This window comes from Labeo rohita, chromosome 18 (genome assembly GCF_022985175.1).
Source record: "Labeo rohita strain BAU-BD-2019 chromosome 18, IGBB_LRoh.1.0, whole genome shotgun sequence".
Classification (NCBI taxonomy): Eukaryota; Metazoa; Chordata; class Actinopteri; order Cypriniformes; family Cyprinidae; genus Labeo; species Labeo rohita.
Genome location: NC_066886.1, coordinates 17,152,424 through 17,170,744, shown reverse-complemented (window position 1 = coordinate 17,170,744; position 18,321 = coordinate 17,152,424). Strand labels below are relative to the sequence as shown.

The 18,321-nt window shown below is 33.0% G+C and overlaps 1 protein-coding gene across 1 annotated transcript; it reads right to left on the bottom strand.

Annotated features, from left to right (window-relative positions):
* Positions 1–1,686: 1,686 nt before the first annotated feature.
* On the bottom strand, positions 1,687–13,995 carry cd81b (CD81 molecule b). Its single transcript, XM_051135058.1, has 8 exons — positions 13,807–13,995; positions 11,765–11,879; positions 4,608–4,705; positions 3,570–3,644; positions 3,368–3,481; positions 3,179–3,280; positions 2,437–2,520; positions 1,687–2,332 (listed from the first exon to the last, which is right to left on the bottom strand). The coding sequence occupies exons 1-8, from the start codon at positions 13,870–13,872 to the stop codon at positions 2,270–2,272; spliced, it is 717 nt and encodes a 238-aa protein (XP_050991015.1). The 5' UTR covers positions 13,873–13,995; the 3' UTR covers positions 1,687–2,269.
* Between the last annotated feature and the right edge of the window lie 4,326 nt (positions 13,996–18,321).

Here is an 18,321-nt window from a genome sequence, read left to right as displayed (position 1 = left end):
TGCTTCTGTCTATCATCTCTATCTATCGATCTACTCTCAAAGCAACAGTGCGCAATATTTTATGTGATTGACAGCATAATTCTATCTATCTATCTATCTACTCTTAAAGCGACAGTGCACAATATTTTCTGTGCATGACAGCATCATTTTATGCTTCCATCTATCTATCTATCTATCTATCTATCTATCTATCTATCTATCTATCTATCTATCTATCTATTCTTAAAGCGACAGTGCACAATATTTTCTGTTCATGATGGCATCATTTTATGCCTCTATCCATCCATCCATCCATCTATCTATCTATCTATCTATCTATCTATCTATCTATCTATCTATCTATCTGTCTCTCTATCTATCATCTATCTGTCTACTCTTAAAGTGACAGTGCACAATATTTTATGTGCATGGCTGCATAATTCTATCTATATCTATCTATTTATCTATCTTAAATTAGTGGACAATATTTTCTGTGCATGACAGCATCATTTTATGCTTCTGTCTATCTATCTATCTATCTATCTATCTATCTATCTATCTATCTGTTGATCTACTCTCAAAGCAACAGTGCACAGTATTTTATGTGTATGACAGCATAATTCTATCTACTTTTAAAATGACAGTGCACAATATTTTCTGTGCATGATGGCATCATTTTATGCTTCTATCTAGCTATCTATCTATCTATGTCTATCTATCTTCTCTTAAAGTAACAGTGCACAATATTTTCTGTGCATGACAGCATCATTTTATGCCTCTATTTATCTATCCATCTATCTACTCTTAAAGCGACAGTGCACAATATTTTCTGTGCATGACAGCATCATTTTATGCTTCCATCTATCTATCTATCTATCTATCTATCTATTCTTAAAGCGACAGTGCACAATATTTTCTGTTCATGATGGCATCATTTTATGCCTCTATCCATCCATCCATCCATCTATCTATCTATCTATCTATCTGTCTGTCTCTCTATCTATCATCTATCTGTCTACTCTTAAAGTGACAGTGCACAATATTTTATGTGCATGGCTGCATAATTCTATCTATATCTATCTATTTATCTATCTTAAATTAGTGGACAATATTTTCTGTGCATGACAGCATCATTTTATGCTTCTGTCTATCTATCTATCTATCTATCTATCTATCTGTTGATCTACTCTCAAAGCAACAGTGCACAGTATTTTATGTGTATGACAGCATAATTCTATCTACTTTTAAAATGACAGTGAACAATATTTTCTGTGCATGATGGCATCATTTTATGCTTCTATCTAGCTATCTATCTATGTCTATCTTCTCTTAAAGTAACAGTGCACAATATTTTCTGTGCATGACAGCATCATTTTATGCCTCTATTTATCTATCCATCTATCTACTCTTAAAGTGACAGTGCACAATATTTTATGTGCATGACTGCATAATTCTATCTATATCTATTTATCTATCTTAAAGCGACAGTGCCTAATATTTTCTGTGCATGACAGCATAATTCTGTTTCTATCAATCAATCATCTATCTATCTATCTATCTATCTATCTATCTATCTATCTACTTTTAAAGTGACAGTGCACAATATTTTATGATATTAAAAGAATTGTTTGTTCTGAACATTTATGCAAATATGCTTCAAGGTAAGGTAAGAATCCATACATTAGTAATACAACATTCATAGCACAATAATTTGGCAGATTTTTTTATTAGAAGGTTTATTACAAATAAACTGAATGTCCAAAATAAAAAAAATACCACATGTAGGTTATGTGGGTTATCATTCAATTATCATGATCATAATCATCATTATGGGCTGGTAAAGTCTAAAGTACATTATGCATTCTCAAAAGACACAAATTTACTTGTTGCATAATGGAGTCATAGGTTAACATTTATCTCTCTAATAACATTGCAATGATTTTATTTTACTACTATACGTTTAACAATAGACCATAAGAGCAAAACTAATAAAATGATTAAATAAAAATAAAACAATACAACATAAAAGCAATGCTATCCATATTACTGTCAATCACATTATTCCTCCTCCCTGACATTGGTTACTGGTTTATTTATAATAGCCCTTGGTGTTGTATTCAGATGTACAGTATTCACATAGGAAGTCCTCTCTACAAACACAGGGATCAATGTTCAGTGTGTGGACACTTGAACTTGAAAAGAGAGGAAATGCAGAAGTGAATAGGCCTTCTGCCCATCACTAGCAGAAATCATCAAACATTGTTGATCAGGCTGGTCATCATCCAGCAACTCAATACGCAGGAGCATTGCGGATTGCACAGCAGAGGACCATGGTGAAGATCATCTCAAAAACCTGGACACACAGCAAAGAGAAATTACACACACAGCCGTTTTCAAAGGATATTTAGTTATTCCTTACGCAAGTCTGTAATTGTGCATGTGTGTGTTCATTCTCACCATAATGACAGCAATCACTAAGGCGGCCAATCCAATGACATGGAGTTTCTCAGTGAACAAGTCCCTTAGCTTTGTGTGGCAACTCTGAAATGCACAACGTCAATAAATGAGTCGATCCACAATCAGACACACTGTCAGCTATTAAACACATCACATTTTTTGTTGTAGTTGCTTGTTTGTTTTTAGATGGTTTGGTTATAATTTAGCACAATTCCTACACTACACCCAAAAAATGTTTAGATCTAATTTATCATTTATGTATATGAATTGCATATAAAATTTCCAGGCATTTGGCGTACACAGATTTGGCATAAGCAAACTATAACCTTTTGATGCATACATAAGGTAAGATTTCTACTTTCTGAAAAATCGTGGCATAGCTTATTATGAACTATATGCATGTTTTTGATTACATGTAAAGGGATAGTTCTTTATAGTATGGATGCACTATTAGACTTCAAAATATCAACACCCATTCATTGCCATTATAAAGCTTGGAAAAGCCAGGACATTTTTTAATATAACTCTGACTGTATTCATCTGAAAGAAGAAAGTCATATACGCCTAGAATGACTTGAGGGTGAGTAAATCATGGGGGTAATTTTCAGTTTTGGGTGAACTGCTCCTTTAAATAAACATATTTTCAAAATGCATTTAAGTTTAAAATGTTTGAAATCAGCATAAATCTGTATATTGAGAAAACTTGTGATCTCCATCATGGTCTTAACTATACAAAAGATACCTGGGAGATGAGCGGATCAAGTGGCATGGTCTTCTTGGGACACAGAGAGGCCTGGACAGCTGTGAAAAGTGGATTATCATCCCCTTTACCACAGCAATCCAGCTAGATATTGAGAAAGCATGAAAAAAATGGATTATTAACTGTCCAAAACAGAGGATTTTGACAAAGGAACTGATTTTGGCAACTCACTGTGTTATGGAAGACCTCCAGAACTTTAGAAGCTGCCTGTCTGGATGCTGTGTCAACAGGATCCACAGCTTTCATGTATGCCGCATCATAGAAGTTAATGAGCTCAGTGGAGATCTGGACATATAAAAAGCATGAGAGTGACAGTCTTTAAATACAGACATACTTTCTAAATATATATATATGTACATGTGTGTAGCCTTACCGTGTCCCTGTTAATAAAGCCCCATATTCCTGCTGCCACCTCACAGGCAAAGAGGATCACTAAACATGTGAAGAACTGAGGAAGAAAAAGTGATAAACCATGTGATGAAGACAGAAATACTGGAATAACACTATGCTAAACACCCATAGACGATTCCAGGTGGATATTAGCTTTAGCGAATTAGCTTTCTGGGTTGGCCTACAAATTGACATCATGACTACCCTTGTAAAAAAGGTGTGGTTAATTGTTTTGAATGTGCAGTTGTAATATACTTTAAATCTTTGAAGTATTTTTTTAAAGCTGTACTTGCAGATAGTATAATATTTAAGAAATAAAATTAAAAACTTAGATGTGCTTAAGGAGAGTACACTTTCAAGTTAATATACTTTATATGTATAAGTTCAGAAATGTACAGCTTCATCATTACACATGCAATTATAAAACAATATGTAATTACAAATATAGTTATAGTATAGTTTTACAAGTATAGTTTTTACCATATAAATAAATGCTCAACAGTACATTCATCAATACACTTTAACCATATTTTATAGACAGTAAAGTCCTACTTACGTGGGTTAAAACAACGCTCTAAAGTTCAACTTTAATACAATTTCATTTAATTGCAACTAACATGCAGTTAAGTGCCTAAGAACATTACTTTCTTCACAGTTAAGTATTCTTTTAAAGTAAATTATTTCTGTAATAAATACTTAAAATTTGCTAAAGTGTACTTCTTTTTCACAAGGTATCGTCATCTACTAAAAGAATCTGATTAAATTATTGAAACATGAATGCATAAATCAATGATTTTTAATCTTTATGGATGAATTTGTAACGTCTGAGAAAATAATACATGCCATTATAGTCAAAAACTGCATTTTCATCATCAAACGCTACTGGCTGAAGTAAAACTACGCCTATAATTTGGAACCACAAGTAAAGTGTGGTTTAGTTCTTGTAAAGCTCTTTTGAAGATGAACTGTAAATCTCTTAAAGGCATGCAGCATGAATAGTATGAGTTGAGTAAAAACTCACCGTTCCTAAGAGACACTGAGATTCCTGAATAGCTCCATAACAACCAAGGAACCCCACAAACATCATTACAGCCCCAATTGCTATGAGAACATACACACCTGAAAAAGCAACAGATACAATGTATGCATGAGCTTCACATCATAAACAGAGATTCATATTAATTTGACATGCATTTTTATAGCACTCATTCCTCATTTTTTATAAACAGTTGTTAGGATTGGTAGAAAAAACATAAGGTTAATGCAGTATGTTGCCACTAGATGGCATGTGTGCAGCTTTGTTAAACATTACCACTCATTTAAACCCTCTCAGTTTTTTTTATTCAGTGTATCTGAAACCACTGTATGTGAAGTATATAGTAATCATAATAAATGAATGATAAACAAAATAATGCACTGCATAATTCAGAATTGCTATTTTTCTTCTTGCAACTCAAAGCTGAGCTGGTTACGTCTATTCCTCTCTTTGCTCATTTTGTTGTTGGCAGTGGAATTCAGACAAACAATACAAATGGGAAAAAGCTCATGTGGATTTTCCTGTTTGAACTACCATAGCTTTAAATGCTGCAGGAGTCAGACAGAGAGAGAGAGAGAGAGAGAGAGAGCATCTCAGGCTTTAGGTAAAAGAGCACTTCACCATACAATCTATAAACAGGCATGGGAAGATCCAGTCTAAACAGGAACTCTCTACATAACAAAGCCAGATTTGCTCTCTGTGCCCCATCAGACTCCTACAACAGCATCTGAGAACAAACCCATTTCTAAACACCATCTGCTTTTCAGCTTCTCTGTAAATTAACTGAAAATGTTAACTGTTCATACTGTAATTTGTTTGTTGTTTGTTAATTTGTTCTAAACCCATGAAGAAGTAAAACATTTAGATAACTGGCTGTGTTGAATTTCAGTCACTTTAACACCCTAACAACAACTCAGCAACCACTCTGGGGTACATTTCCCTTGTTTGTGGAAAGTTCCGTCATTATTCAACAAGTTGGTGTTTCCCAAAACTACAGTTGCAACAAACATTCTGCGAACAAACTGCATCGCAAATTTGTGTGGTTGGAACATTTGGAACGACAGCTCTCAACCTGAGAAAGCATAGTTTCATGTTTGTATGATGTATGGACATTATAAATCCTTATCTTGAGAAAAACAAGCAAAGTGATATTCTGTACAACCTATATCTTTCATTTCTAATATATACAAATTTCATTTATGTCTTTTGTCAAGAGATTTAAAGCGCTGTTTTTAAAGGAGAACTCCACTTCCAAAACAACAATTCACAAATAATTTACTCACCCCCTTGTCATTCAAGATGTTCATGTCTGTCTGTCTTCAGTCGTGAAGAAATTATGTTTTTTGAGGAAAACATTTCAGGATTTTTCTCCATATAATGGACTTCACTGATGCCCCGATTTTGAACTTCAAAAATGTAGTTTAAATGCAGCTTTAAAGGGCTCTAAACGATCCCAGCCGAGGAAGAAGGGTCTTATCGAGCGAAACGTTCTGTAATTTTTTTCAGTAAAAAAAATGTGTATACTTTTTAAGCACAAAAGCTTGTGTAGCACAGGCTCTGGGATGCGCGTTCACGTACTATTGAATCAGGTCGAAAGGTCATGCAGAATGTAGGCGGAACTACAGACCCAGTGTTTACAAAGCGAATGCGCAAAGACGAAGAAAGTGCAAGTAAGTCAAACACTATTTAGAAACAAAAAGGTACAACGATGCCGGATGATTCTGAAGTTGTAGGAGAAAATAACTTCGAGTTTTTTTCGACATACTCTACCTTTTTGAGCCGGAGTACACAGACGATGAACTTCGAAGATGTGATTCGTAGTGAAGAGAAGTTCGGATCATTTTACCAACTCTGACCTTTGAGTCTCGTTCAGCAAAATGAATGAATCTTTTTTCGAGTCATTTCGTTCATTTTAGCAAAATGAGCATCAGGTGACAGCCCCATAAGATGAACGAACAACTCGGAAAACCCGAAGACTCGAAACAGGTGAACTAATTCCAGTACAGAACCTAATAGGATGTTGCGCATGTCACAAATAAAGATTCGTTCAAAATGAACGAATCGTTCAAGACGACCCGTGGATGCGCATCCCAGAGCCTGTGCTACACAAGCTTTTGCGTTTAAAAAGAATACAAATTTTTTTTTTTCGAAAACAATGACAGATTGTTTCGCTAGATAGGACCCTTCTTCCTCGCCTGGGATGGTTTAGAGCCCTTTGAAGCTCCATTTAAACTGCATTTTGGAAGTTCAGATTCGGGGCACCAATGAAGTCCATTATATGGAGAAAAATCCTTAAATGCTTTCCTCAAAACCCATAATTTCTTTACGACTGAAGACAGAAAGACATGAACATCTTGGATGACAAGGGGGTGAGTAAATTATTTTCTAATTATTTCTAAATTATTTTATAATCGTCTTTTCATAAAATGTCTTAAAATGTTGTTTTAACTGTGGAAAGACTCAATACACAAGTTTTTTCAAGTTTAAGTCCACTGAAGTTCTACTCTCCTGTCTGATTTGTTTGTCAGACAAAATGGTGGATTCGGTGCTATGATTGGTCAGATCACCTGTCAATCTGTTTGCGAAGGGTCAAATATAATTGCCTCATTGGTATTCTAAATATATTTAAAAGTCTACTGTTTGCTTAGGTCTTGTTTTACCACAAAAAAATGATCCAATTACTTGATTAATTGTCAGAATAATCGGGTGATTACTCGATTACTAAATTAATCAAGTAGTGATTAAAATAGTGATTTTCGATTTCCGAGGTGTATATAGATAGAAATTTTGAAGAATGTTCAAAATTGATGGTAACAAATGGCTTCCACAGTATTTTTTGTCCATACTATGGAAGCCAGTGGTTACCATCAACTGTTTGGTTATTCTGTAAATAGAATTTACATTTTTGTCTTTGAAAAATGGTGAAAGTATACTTCCGAATGTACTAACAAGCATTTATGATAAAGCATTTATGATATGTTGTGTATTTAAATATTTTTGTCATTTTACATTTAACTTTAACTTTTGTTATATATTACTTAGACTGACTGATGCAACTAAGGAGTTACATAAGACAAAAAAAAACATTTGAGTTTATGATGTAGAGTTGAGGACAAAACCTTGCAGAATCTGCAAAATGTTAATTACCAAAATAAGAGGGATCATACAAGATGCATGTTATCTTTTTATTTAGTACTGACCTAAATAAGATATTTTACATAAAAGACATTCATGTTGACAAGAGAAAATAATGTTTTAGTGAAAATAGTTGAATTTATAAAATTAACCCCATTCAAAAGTTTACATATGCTAGATTCTTAATACTGTTGTTGCCTAAATGATCCACAGCTATGTTTTTGTTTCAGCATTTTTGTGTATTTAAACCCTTTCCAACAATGACTTTATGATTTTGAGATCCATCTTTTCACACTGAGGACAACTGAGGGACTCATATGCAACTATAACAGAAGGTTCAAACACTCACTGATGCTCCAAAAGGAAAAACAATGCATTAAGAGCCAGGGTGTAAACTTTTGGACAGAATGACGATGTGTACATTTTTCGTATTTTGCCTAAATATTTTTTCATTTAGTACTGCCCTTCAGAATCTACAGAAGATGTTTCCCAGAAGACAAAATAAGTTAAATTTACCCTGATCTTCAAATTCAAAAAGTTTTCACCCCCCAGCTCTTAATGCTTTGTGTTTCCTTCTGAAGCATCAGTGAGTGTTTGAACCTTCTGTAATTGTTGCATATGAGTATATACCCATCTTTAAGTATATGATGATGGATTTTTCTTTCAGATATATGTATTACTGTGCATATACACCGCTATTCCTGCTGCACAAACTCCACTCTCTGTTTAAAACTTATATTTAGGAATCTGTAAGTATTCTCCAGCCAGATTCCTCTCTAAGCTATAATGATTTGCTGGAGCAGCCAGGCTTGAACATATTTTTAGGGTTGTCTAACCAGCACTTGAGCGTCCCAAGCACTGCTCATTCTAATTTGTGGTGTAACGGGCACATGAGCAGGGCTTTTGCAATTACACGGATGTTCAGTAGCAGTGGGAGGGGAACGCTTCATCTCTCTCTTCTTTCTCTGGGTGGGCCAGACCAACAACCCCAACTTCTTTAATCAGAAAAGGTCGTTGCGGCTATAAAAAGAAACAGGCGGAGCTCTGGTTCCTCCATGTACTTATACTGAGTGGAGAGAGACAACCCAATGTTTTCTACAAAAATTAATGGGCGCTAACTCTACACTAGTGCCTACAACATGCTGACCTCGTGCCATCGAACTCTTTGCGTACATCTGCTGTGGTTAAGTGTGTAAACGTGAGTGTGTGTGTGCACACGGGTGGAGTATGAACACGCCCTGTGGTAACTTTTAGTCTTTCCCTGGATCTTTTAAAGCACCGTGTGGGAGTGTGTGTAGAATCACTAACTTCATGTGAAAGCAGCAGAATGCAGTGCTATTAAAGAAAATACAAGAACGACAACATGACTACATGACAAACAGGATCAAAGCTCTTATGCAATGATATTGTACTGCTGCCATCATAGTTGTTGAAATATACTTGGACACATGTCAGGTTTCCATGTTTTATGGAGACATTCCATAGATGCAATGGTTTTTATACTGTACAAATTGTATTTTCTATTCCCTTTCTCTAATCCTACCCCTCACACAAAACTTTCTGCATTTTTAGATAAAAAAAACTCATTCTGTATGATTTATAACCTGTTTTCCTCATGGGCAGACAAAAATGTCTCCACAAGGTCAATATTTAGTGGTATCGTGGGGACATTTGGCTCCCATATCGTAGGGAATACCATATGCACACACAGATATACACACGCAGTGATTTAATGACCCTCTCAGAGTCCAGCTTCCTACTTCCATCTTTGAGGGGACATGCTGTTCTATTTTAAGAGTAATTGTTTCTCAAAGTTCACAGTGCAAAGGCTTCTTGATCATGCATGTTAACAAAGTGTTGGGAAGGTTATCTTGGAAATACTTTCCTAAAGTAATGTAACTGATTACATTCGATTACTTAAATGTTTTCAACTGTTATTCATTTTGAAACATTTAAAACAGGCAGGGTTAACCTTACAGTAGGTCTCAGCACTAATTACCGTGACTTCTCAAAATCCTTCATCATTTGAATTAAGATTATAATAATCTAATTTTAAAGTACAGCTACTACAAAATCAGACTTTAGCACTTTTTTTTACTTTGAAGTTGTTCTGAGGTTACACATTTTTTCTCATTAACTGTAACAGATTACAGTTACATTTATTTTGTAATTAAATTACGTAACTCCATTACATATTATAATTGTAAACCCTATTGTAATTGTTAGAATGGCCAAAGATCAGCCATCTCCACGTAAAACTGATCTGGCAGACCAAACCGTAAGTTGTAGAGACTTAAAACTTAGAGAGATGGTAGCGCTCACACTGTCTACAACGTCACCAAGACTCGCCCCAAACGGCTTTACGGGGGGTGCTACAGTGATCAAAAGTACAAAATCACTCATAACTCCTAAATTGTTTGTCGCAGACTCAAGTGTCTTATGTCATTGGAATTCTTGACTAACGCCGAACAAAACATATGCCTCTGATCGGAACGGAGCCCGATGGTTTGACTCACGGCCCTAAAGGTCTGTGAGAAATTTGAAAGAAATCGCCCACTGGGGGATTACATCGCATTTTACATGGGTGTAAACAATTGTACATTGCACGGTTTTGCACACATACACACGATATTCATATTATACGTTAGACCTTGCCATTTTGAATGACTTTGCCTCTAGAACCACTGCTGTTGATCAAACCATTTGTTAAATGATTAAGAAAATGTAAAAAACCTACTTTTGCGAACTAGTCCTAGGTTCTTCACTCAATCTGGAAAAAGAAAACACTGCAGTGCGACTCTCTAGGTCAATAATTTTCAAAAAAGCTATGACTGGGAAGCTATGACTGGGTTGTTTAGAAAAGGGGCCTGTCCAAAGATACCCAAAAGACTACAAACCCTAAATGAAAACTTAAAACTTCACCAAACCTGGTGAGCACATGCAACAGGTGATACTAAACAAGCATGCACAGTTTTAGAGAGATCGGACCACAGCTGGTGCTCTTAACAGTCATAAACGTTAAAAAATATCATATTTCTATGGTAATTGATCTAGATTTGCCAATAATGCTTTTTTAAATCATTGATTTAGGTTGTTTAAGGCTTGATAAATAATATCTTTTTTCATATGTGCTTAAATGCCTTAAATGTGCTTAAAAGCGCTTGAACCCTGGTAATTGCTGCTTGCAGCTAAATTTGTTTAAATTAGAAAATAAATTACAAAGAAAGAAAGAAAAAGAAAGAAATTTTAAAACAAAAATCGTCACCACCACTACTACTACTATTATTTTTATTATTATGAAAAATAATAAATGTACCTAAAGGTATGAATTAATTCAATTATATGTGAGGAATAAATAATAATAATAATAATAATTCATTCTTGTTATTACTAGTTATGCAGAAATGCCAGTATTTATACATTACATTCAACCTAAAGGTCTTACGTAAGTCACTGCACTACCTGTTTATGAATTATGTATTATGTCCATGTTTATGTCTCTTTTGTCCTTTTTGTAAGCAGAAGTAATAAATAAATTATTCATAATACAAATGTAATAATAATTAATAAAATAATAATTCAAATATTATACATTAACAGTTTCAAATATTCTGCTTATTACTTGAAACAACATTGTACAGGATTACAATAAAACATACATGAGCAAAGTGTTAAATAAGTCCCAACTTGATGATGAACTTTCTAAATTTGAAATATTACACTGCACAGTCCGAGTAAATGTTCAGTATCTAAATTATACTGTAAGAGGATAAAATTAACAACACTGGACATAAGTGAGCATTTAGGTTGGAAATGAATGGGCACGGTAATTTTCAGAGGGTTATGATAGTAGGGTTTGGGTGGCTAGTTTAAATAACTAGGTTGGATAATTGGAACTAGAACGTAGTTACGATTTTAAATCTGAACCTATTTGAGGGATGAAGCAGCTGTTGTTTCCACTCTTAAAATTGAACTTAGCTTTTAGTTTGTAAGCAGCAATCACTTACTGATATGAAAGGTTCCTGGTGCTTGATTCCCCTCAAACTGGAGCATTAGGAGGCTGCTAGTTTGACTGTCATGGCGAAGCCATAAAGCTACACCCAAAATTACACCGCCAGCCAGCTAAAAATAAGAGAAGATGAGAAGAAAAAAAAAATGTTTACTAGCCGTTTCAAGCAAAAATTCACATTTTAAATACTGATTAAAACTGGGATTTAAAATCCTTCAACAAATGTCATCGCCCAGAAATGTTTGTTTCAATTCTTTTTCCGGAGGTCTTTCCAGAGGTCATTTCTTCCTGCATTTAGGGAAGAAACATCTGACAGGTTTAGTGTTATTCACGCACAAAAAAGGGTGGGGGGGTCCTCTTCAGCACTGAGAGTCAGTCCTCTGTAATAGCTTTTGTTTGTTTATTTTTTGGTAATTCACGAAGCAGGAAGTGGCAGCTTCAGTCACAGAATTGTGGATGTCGGGATGATATATTTTTGTGTTGGCAGTGTGTAAAATACAATGACGGGAAACAATACGTATCTCAAGAGGGTTTGGGATTGGCGTTGTGGATATGATATCACACAATATCATTCTCAAGTTAAAGGTCTTGAATGAAAACTTTGAAGGCCTTTATTAAAAGAGTCTGAAAAATGACATGTTTTGTTATTTTTAGGACTTGGTGTAAACATTATTTATTTTGTGTAATGAATGTTATTCCATAATGTTTGTCTTGCTGCTAAATGCTAATTAGATATTTCTCACAACTCATGATTAGTTATACTCTGTGATGTCATTGCTTGAACATCATGTGATGTTTTAGTCAAAATAAGCTTTGCAGACTGTAAAACATTTAATAAAGTGATTGCAGCAAAATGACTCTCCGCACGATTTAAAAAAGTCTTAAAAATGAATATATATTTTTACTAAATTTACTACTTTTAAACAACTTGTCGGCATGTGATTCTTTCTCTGTTCTTTTATGGTGTATTTATGTTATAGTGTCCCTACAGCACATGGACATAATTATAGAGAGTGTAAAAATATAGCAAAGCCACAGCTAACCCTCACTCTACAGGAGGCTCTCTGGAGCCTGAGACACGTTCTCTTCATGTCTAGGAATACACTCACAAAAAAAAACACTGGCTACACCATTTAGGTGACTTTTCATATATGTGACCCTGGACCACAAAACCAGTCTTAAGTCGCTTAAGTCGCTGGGGTATATTTGTAGCAATAGCCAAAAATACATTGTATGGGTCAAAATTATTGATTTTTCTTTTATGGCAAAAATCATTAGGATATTAAGTAAAGATCATGTTCCATTAAGATATTTTGTAAAATTTCTACTGTAAATGTATGAAAACTTAATTTTTGATTAGTCATATACATTGTTAAGAGCATTATTTGAAAAACTTTAAAGGCAATTTTCTCAATATTTTGATTTTTTTGCACCCTCAGAATCCTTCAGATTCACTCTCAGATTTTTAAATAGTCATATCTCGGCCAAATATTGTCCTATCATAGCAAACCATACATCAACTGAAAGCTTATATATTCAGCTTTGAGATTATGTATAAATACATAAACATTTGAAAAAAATGACCCTTATGACTGGTTTTGTGGTCCAAGGTCACATATAGACTTTTCCAAATGTCCTTAAACTAGTTAAAGTACTAGTTAAAATAGTGTGGAAAAAAAATCTTTGCAAAGAATGCTGAGAAAAAATCTGAGGTAAAAAAACACATTAATCACTTCAGATGGGACGATTGTGTACGGAGTCAAAAGATCCACAACAAGAACTTTCAGAATGACACTTATTGTTTATTCTGCTCTTAGGACTTCCCTGAGTTAAATCAGGTCCTTGGAATTATTTCAAATTTCTAAATTGTAGTAATAATATAGTATTTTACATAAACCATACAATCCCGTAAAACAACTTTTCTTTTTCTTTAGAAAACCTGAAGCATTTCTTTAGAAATTTCCGATGGTAGTACAAGAAATAAGTAGTAATGGCACTACGAGAGACGATAATTAAAATAATATTGGTAAACAAACTCACCCAGAAGATGAAGTTTAAGAAGAAGAGCATATATTTGATGCACTGAGAGCAGCCGGTAACAGCCATGGCTTGATATCGTCGAAGGTGCTGGACTGACGCTAGTTTGGTGGACGATGAGTGAGTCTCAGTTTCACAGATGGAAATGAGAGGATATGAAGCAGTCCGGAACTCTGAGAGACTACCCACGACCGCATGTATTTATATAAACGCATTGAGCCAGAAAAGAGAGAGAGAGAGAGAGCCGTCCGTGTTCCGTGCCAAGCTCTGCCCCACATTTACATATAAAAACCTTGTTTTAATTGATTAATCGGCAGTGCATGAGTCTGAATTCACATCGGTCAGTACTACAAAGACTGACTTTACAATTGTCTATAATTTATATTATCATTACTCGCTTGTATATTACAGTTTAGCCTAATACATTCCCTAAAAGAAGCTGTTTTTGGTATATTTTACCAATTTTTGAATATTTACCACTTACTTTTAAAGTAAGTGAATTAAAATAAATAAATAAATAACCTCCACAATTAGGCTAGAATGAATGAATAGAATGAATGTGTTGATGAATAATTGTATGCATTAATATAAACTGCATATATAAAAAGTGGAAAAAAATCAGTACGTCACATACATATCACCCAAAAAGTCCATTATCCAGTTTTTATGGATATGCTTGGTTAAAAAAGTTCTATTGAGAACATCATAAACAAAAGAGAGGGAGGAGAAGAATGAATGAAAGAACAAACAAACAAATAGGGGTATATAACTAGTCTAAATAAATAAATATAAGGACAGGGGTATATAACTAGTCTAAACAAACAAACAAATAAATGGACAGGGGTATATAACTAGTCTAAACAAACAAACAAATAAATGGACAGGGGTATATAACTAGTCTAAACAAACAAACAAATAAATCAATGGACAGGGGTATATAACTAGTCTAAACAAACAAATAAATAAATGGACAGGGGTATATAACTAGTCTAAACAAACAAACAAATAAATCAATGGACAGGGGTATATAACTAGTCTAAACAAATAAATAAATGGACAGGGGTATATAACTAGTCTAAACAAACAAACAAATAAATAAATGGACAGGGGTATATAACTAGTCTAAACAAACAAACAAATAAATAAATGGACAGGGGTATATAACTAGTCTAAACAAACAAACAAATAAATAAATGGACAGGGGTATATAACTAGTCTAAACAAACAAACAAATAAATGGACAGGGGTATATAACTAGTCTAAACAAACAAACAAATAAATGGACAGGGGTATATAACTAGTCTAAACAAACAAACAAATAAATCAATGGACAGGGGTATATAACTAGTCTAAACAAACAAATAAATAAATGGACAGGGGTATATAACTAGTCTAACAAACAAACAAATAAATCAATGGACAGGGGTATATAACTAGTCTAAACAAATAAATAAATGGACAGGGGTATATAACTAGTCTAAACAAACAAACAAATAAATAAATGGACAGGGGTATATAACTAGTCTAAACAAACAAACAAACAAATAAATCAATGGACAGGGGTATATAACTAGTCTAAACAAACAAACAAATAAATGGACAGGGGTATATAACCAGTCTAAACAAACAAATAAATAAATGGACAGGGGTATATAACTAGTCTAAACAAACAAACAAATAAATAAATGGACAGGGGTATATAACTAGTCTAAACAAACAAACAAACAAATAAATCAATGGACAGGGGTATATAACTAGTCTAAACAAACAAATAAATAAATGGACAGGGGTATATAACTAGTCTAAACAAACAAACAAATAAATCAATGGACAGGGGTATATAACTAGTCTAAACAAATAAATAAATGGACAGGGGTATATAACTAGTCTAAACAAACAAACAAATAAATAAATGGACAGGGGTATATAACTAGTCTAAACAAACAAACAAACAAATAAATCAATGGACAGGGGTATATAACTAGTCTAAACAAACAAATAAATAAATGGACAAACAAATAAATGGACAGGGGTATATAACTAGTCTAAACAAACAAACAAATAAATAAATGAACAGGGGTATATAACTAGTCTAAACAAACAAACAAATAAATAAATGGACAGGGGTATATAACTAGTCTAAACAAACAAACAAACAAATAAATGGACAGGGGTATATAACTAGTCTAAACAAACAAACAAACAAATAAACAAACAAATAAATAAATGGACAGGGGTATATAACTAGTCTAAACAAACAAACAAATAAATAAATGGACAGGGGTATATAACTAGTCTAAACAAACAAAAATAAATAAATGGACAGGGGTATATAACTAGTCTAAACAAATAAACAAACAAATAAATAAATGGACAGGGGTATATAACTAGTCTAAACAAACAAACAAATAAATAAATGGACAGGGGTATATAACTAGTCTAAACAAACAAACAAACAAATAAATAAAAACAAACAAACAAATAAATGGACAGGGGTATATAACTAGTCTAAACAAACAAATAAACAAATAAATAAATGGACAGGGGTATATAACTAGTCTAAACAAACAAACAAACAAATAAATAAATGGACAGGGGTATATAACTAGTCTAAACAAACAAACAAACAAATAAATCAATGGACAGGGGTATATAACTAGTCTAAACAAACAAATAAACAAATAAATAAATGGACAGGGGTATATAACTAGTCTAAACAAACAAACAAACAAATAAATAAATGGACAGGGGTATATAACTAGTCTAAACAAACAAACAAATACAAAATGGACAATATAACTAAAACAAACAAACTGGACAGGGGTATATAAACTAGTCTAAACAAACAAATAAACAAATAAATAAATGGACAGGGGTATATAACTAAACTAAACAAATAAATAAATGGAAAATAAATAAATGGACAGGGGTATATAACTAGTCTAAACAAACAAACAAATAAATCAATGGACAATATAACTAGTCTAAACAAACAAATAAACAAATAAATAAATGGACAGGGGTATATAACTAAAACAAACAAATAAACAAATAAATAAATGGACAGGGGTATATAACTAGTCTAAACAAATAAACAAACAAATACAAAATGGACAGGGTATATAACTATAAACAAACAAACAAATAAATAAACGGACAGGGGTATATAACTAAACAGGGGTATATAACCAGTCTAAACAAACAAATAAATAAATGGACAGGGGTATATAACTAGTCTAAACAAACAAACAAATAAATAAATGGACAGGGGTATATAACTAGTCTAAACAAACAAACAAATAAATAAATGGACAGGGGTATATAACTAGTTTAAACAAACAAACAAACAAATAAATAAACGGACAGGGGTATATAACTAGTCTAAACAAACAAACAAACAAATAAATGAACAGGGGTATATAACTAGTCTAAACAAACAAACAAATAAATAAATGGACAGGGGTATATAACTAGTTTAAACAAACAAACAAACAAATAAATGGACAGGGGTATATAACTAGTCTAAACAAACAAATAAACAAATAAATAAATGGACAGGGGTATATAACTAGTCTAAACAAATAAACAAACAAATACATAAATGGACAGGGGTATATAACTAGTCTAAACAAACAAACAAACAAACAAATCAATGGACAGGGGTATATAACTAGTCTAAACAAACAAATAAACAAATAAATAAATGGACAGGGGTATATAACTAGTCTAAACAAACAAATAAACAAATAAATCAATGGACAGGGGTATATAACTAGTCTAAACAAATAAACAAACAAATACATAAATGGACAGGGGTATATAACTAGTCTAAACAAACAAACTAATAAATAAATGGACAGGGGTATATAACTAGTCTAAACAAACAAACAAACAAATAAATCAATGGACAGGGGTATATAACTAGTCTAAACAAATAAACAAACAAATACATAAATGGACAGGGGTATATAACTAGTCTAAACAAACAAACAAATAAATCAATGGACAGGGGTATATAACTAGTCTAAACAAACAAATAAATAAATACATGGACACGGGTATATAACTAGCATTAAAAAATAATAAACAGGGGTTTATAACTATCCTAAATAAATAAATAAATAAATAAATGAAAAGGGGTAAATAACTATTCAAAATAAATAAATAAATGGAAAGTGGTAAATAACTAGTTAAAATAAATAAATAAATAAATAAACGGACAAGGCCAGGGTATATAACTAACATACATAACTAACTAAATAAATAAATGAGGGGTATAACTAGTCTAAATAAATAAATAAATCACATAAGGAAATGTTTTAAGGACTTTCAACTGTTTTTAAAGCTTTCTTAACAAGTGAATTGGAATCCCAAATACTACTGTAGAAAATACAAAAGTGGTTTCTGCTTTAAAAATTGGTATCCAATTTTATATTTTGTTCGCAAATATTTCGTTTTTCTGTTGTTAAAAAAGGTTAAAAGTAGAGGAGACTCGCGTCATTCTAACTACAACTCCCA

What these genes read in the sequence shown, in the direction of transcription:
- cd81b (XM_051135058.1), bottom strand. Translation starts at nt 13,872, where the DNA reads ATGGCTGTTACCGGCTGCTCTCAGTGCATCAAATATATGCTCTTCTTC. An exon ending in TGGAGGTCTTCCATAACACA is followed by an intron (nt 3,281 to 3,367) that starts GTGAGTTGCCAA and finishes CTCAATATCTAG; the next exon opens with CTGGATTGCTGTGGTAAAGG. An exon ending in TAGTGATTGCTGTCATTATG is followed by an intron (nt 2,333 to 2,436) that starts GTGAGAATGAAC and finishes CTGTGTGTCCAG; the next exon opens with GTTTTTGAGATGATCTTCAC.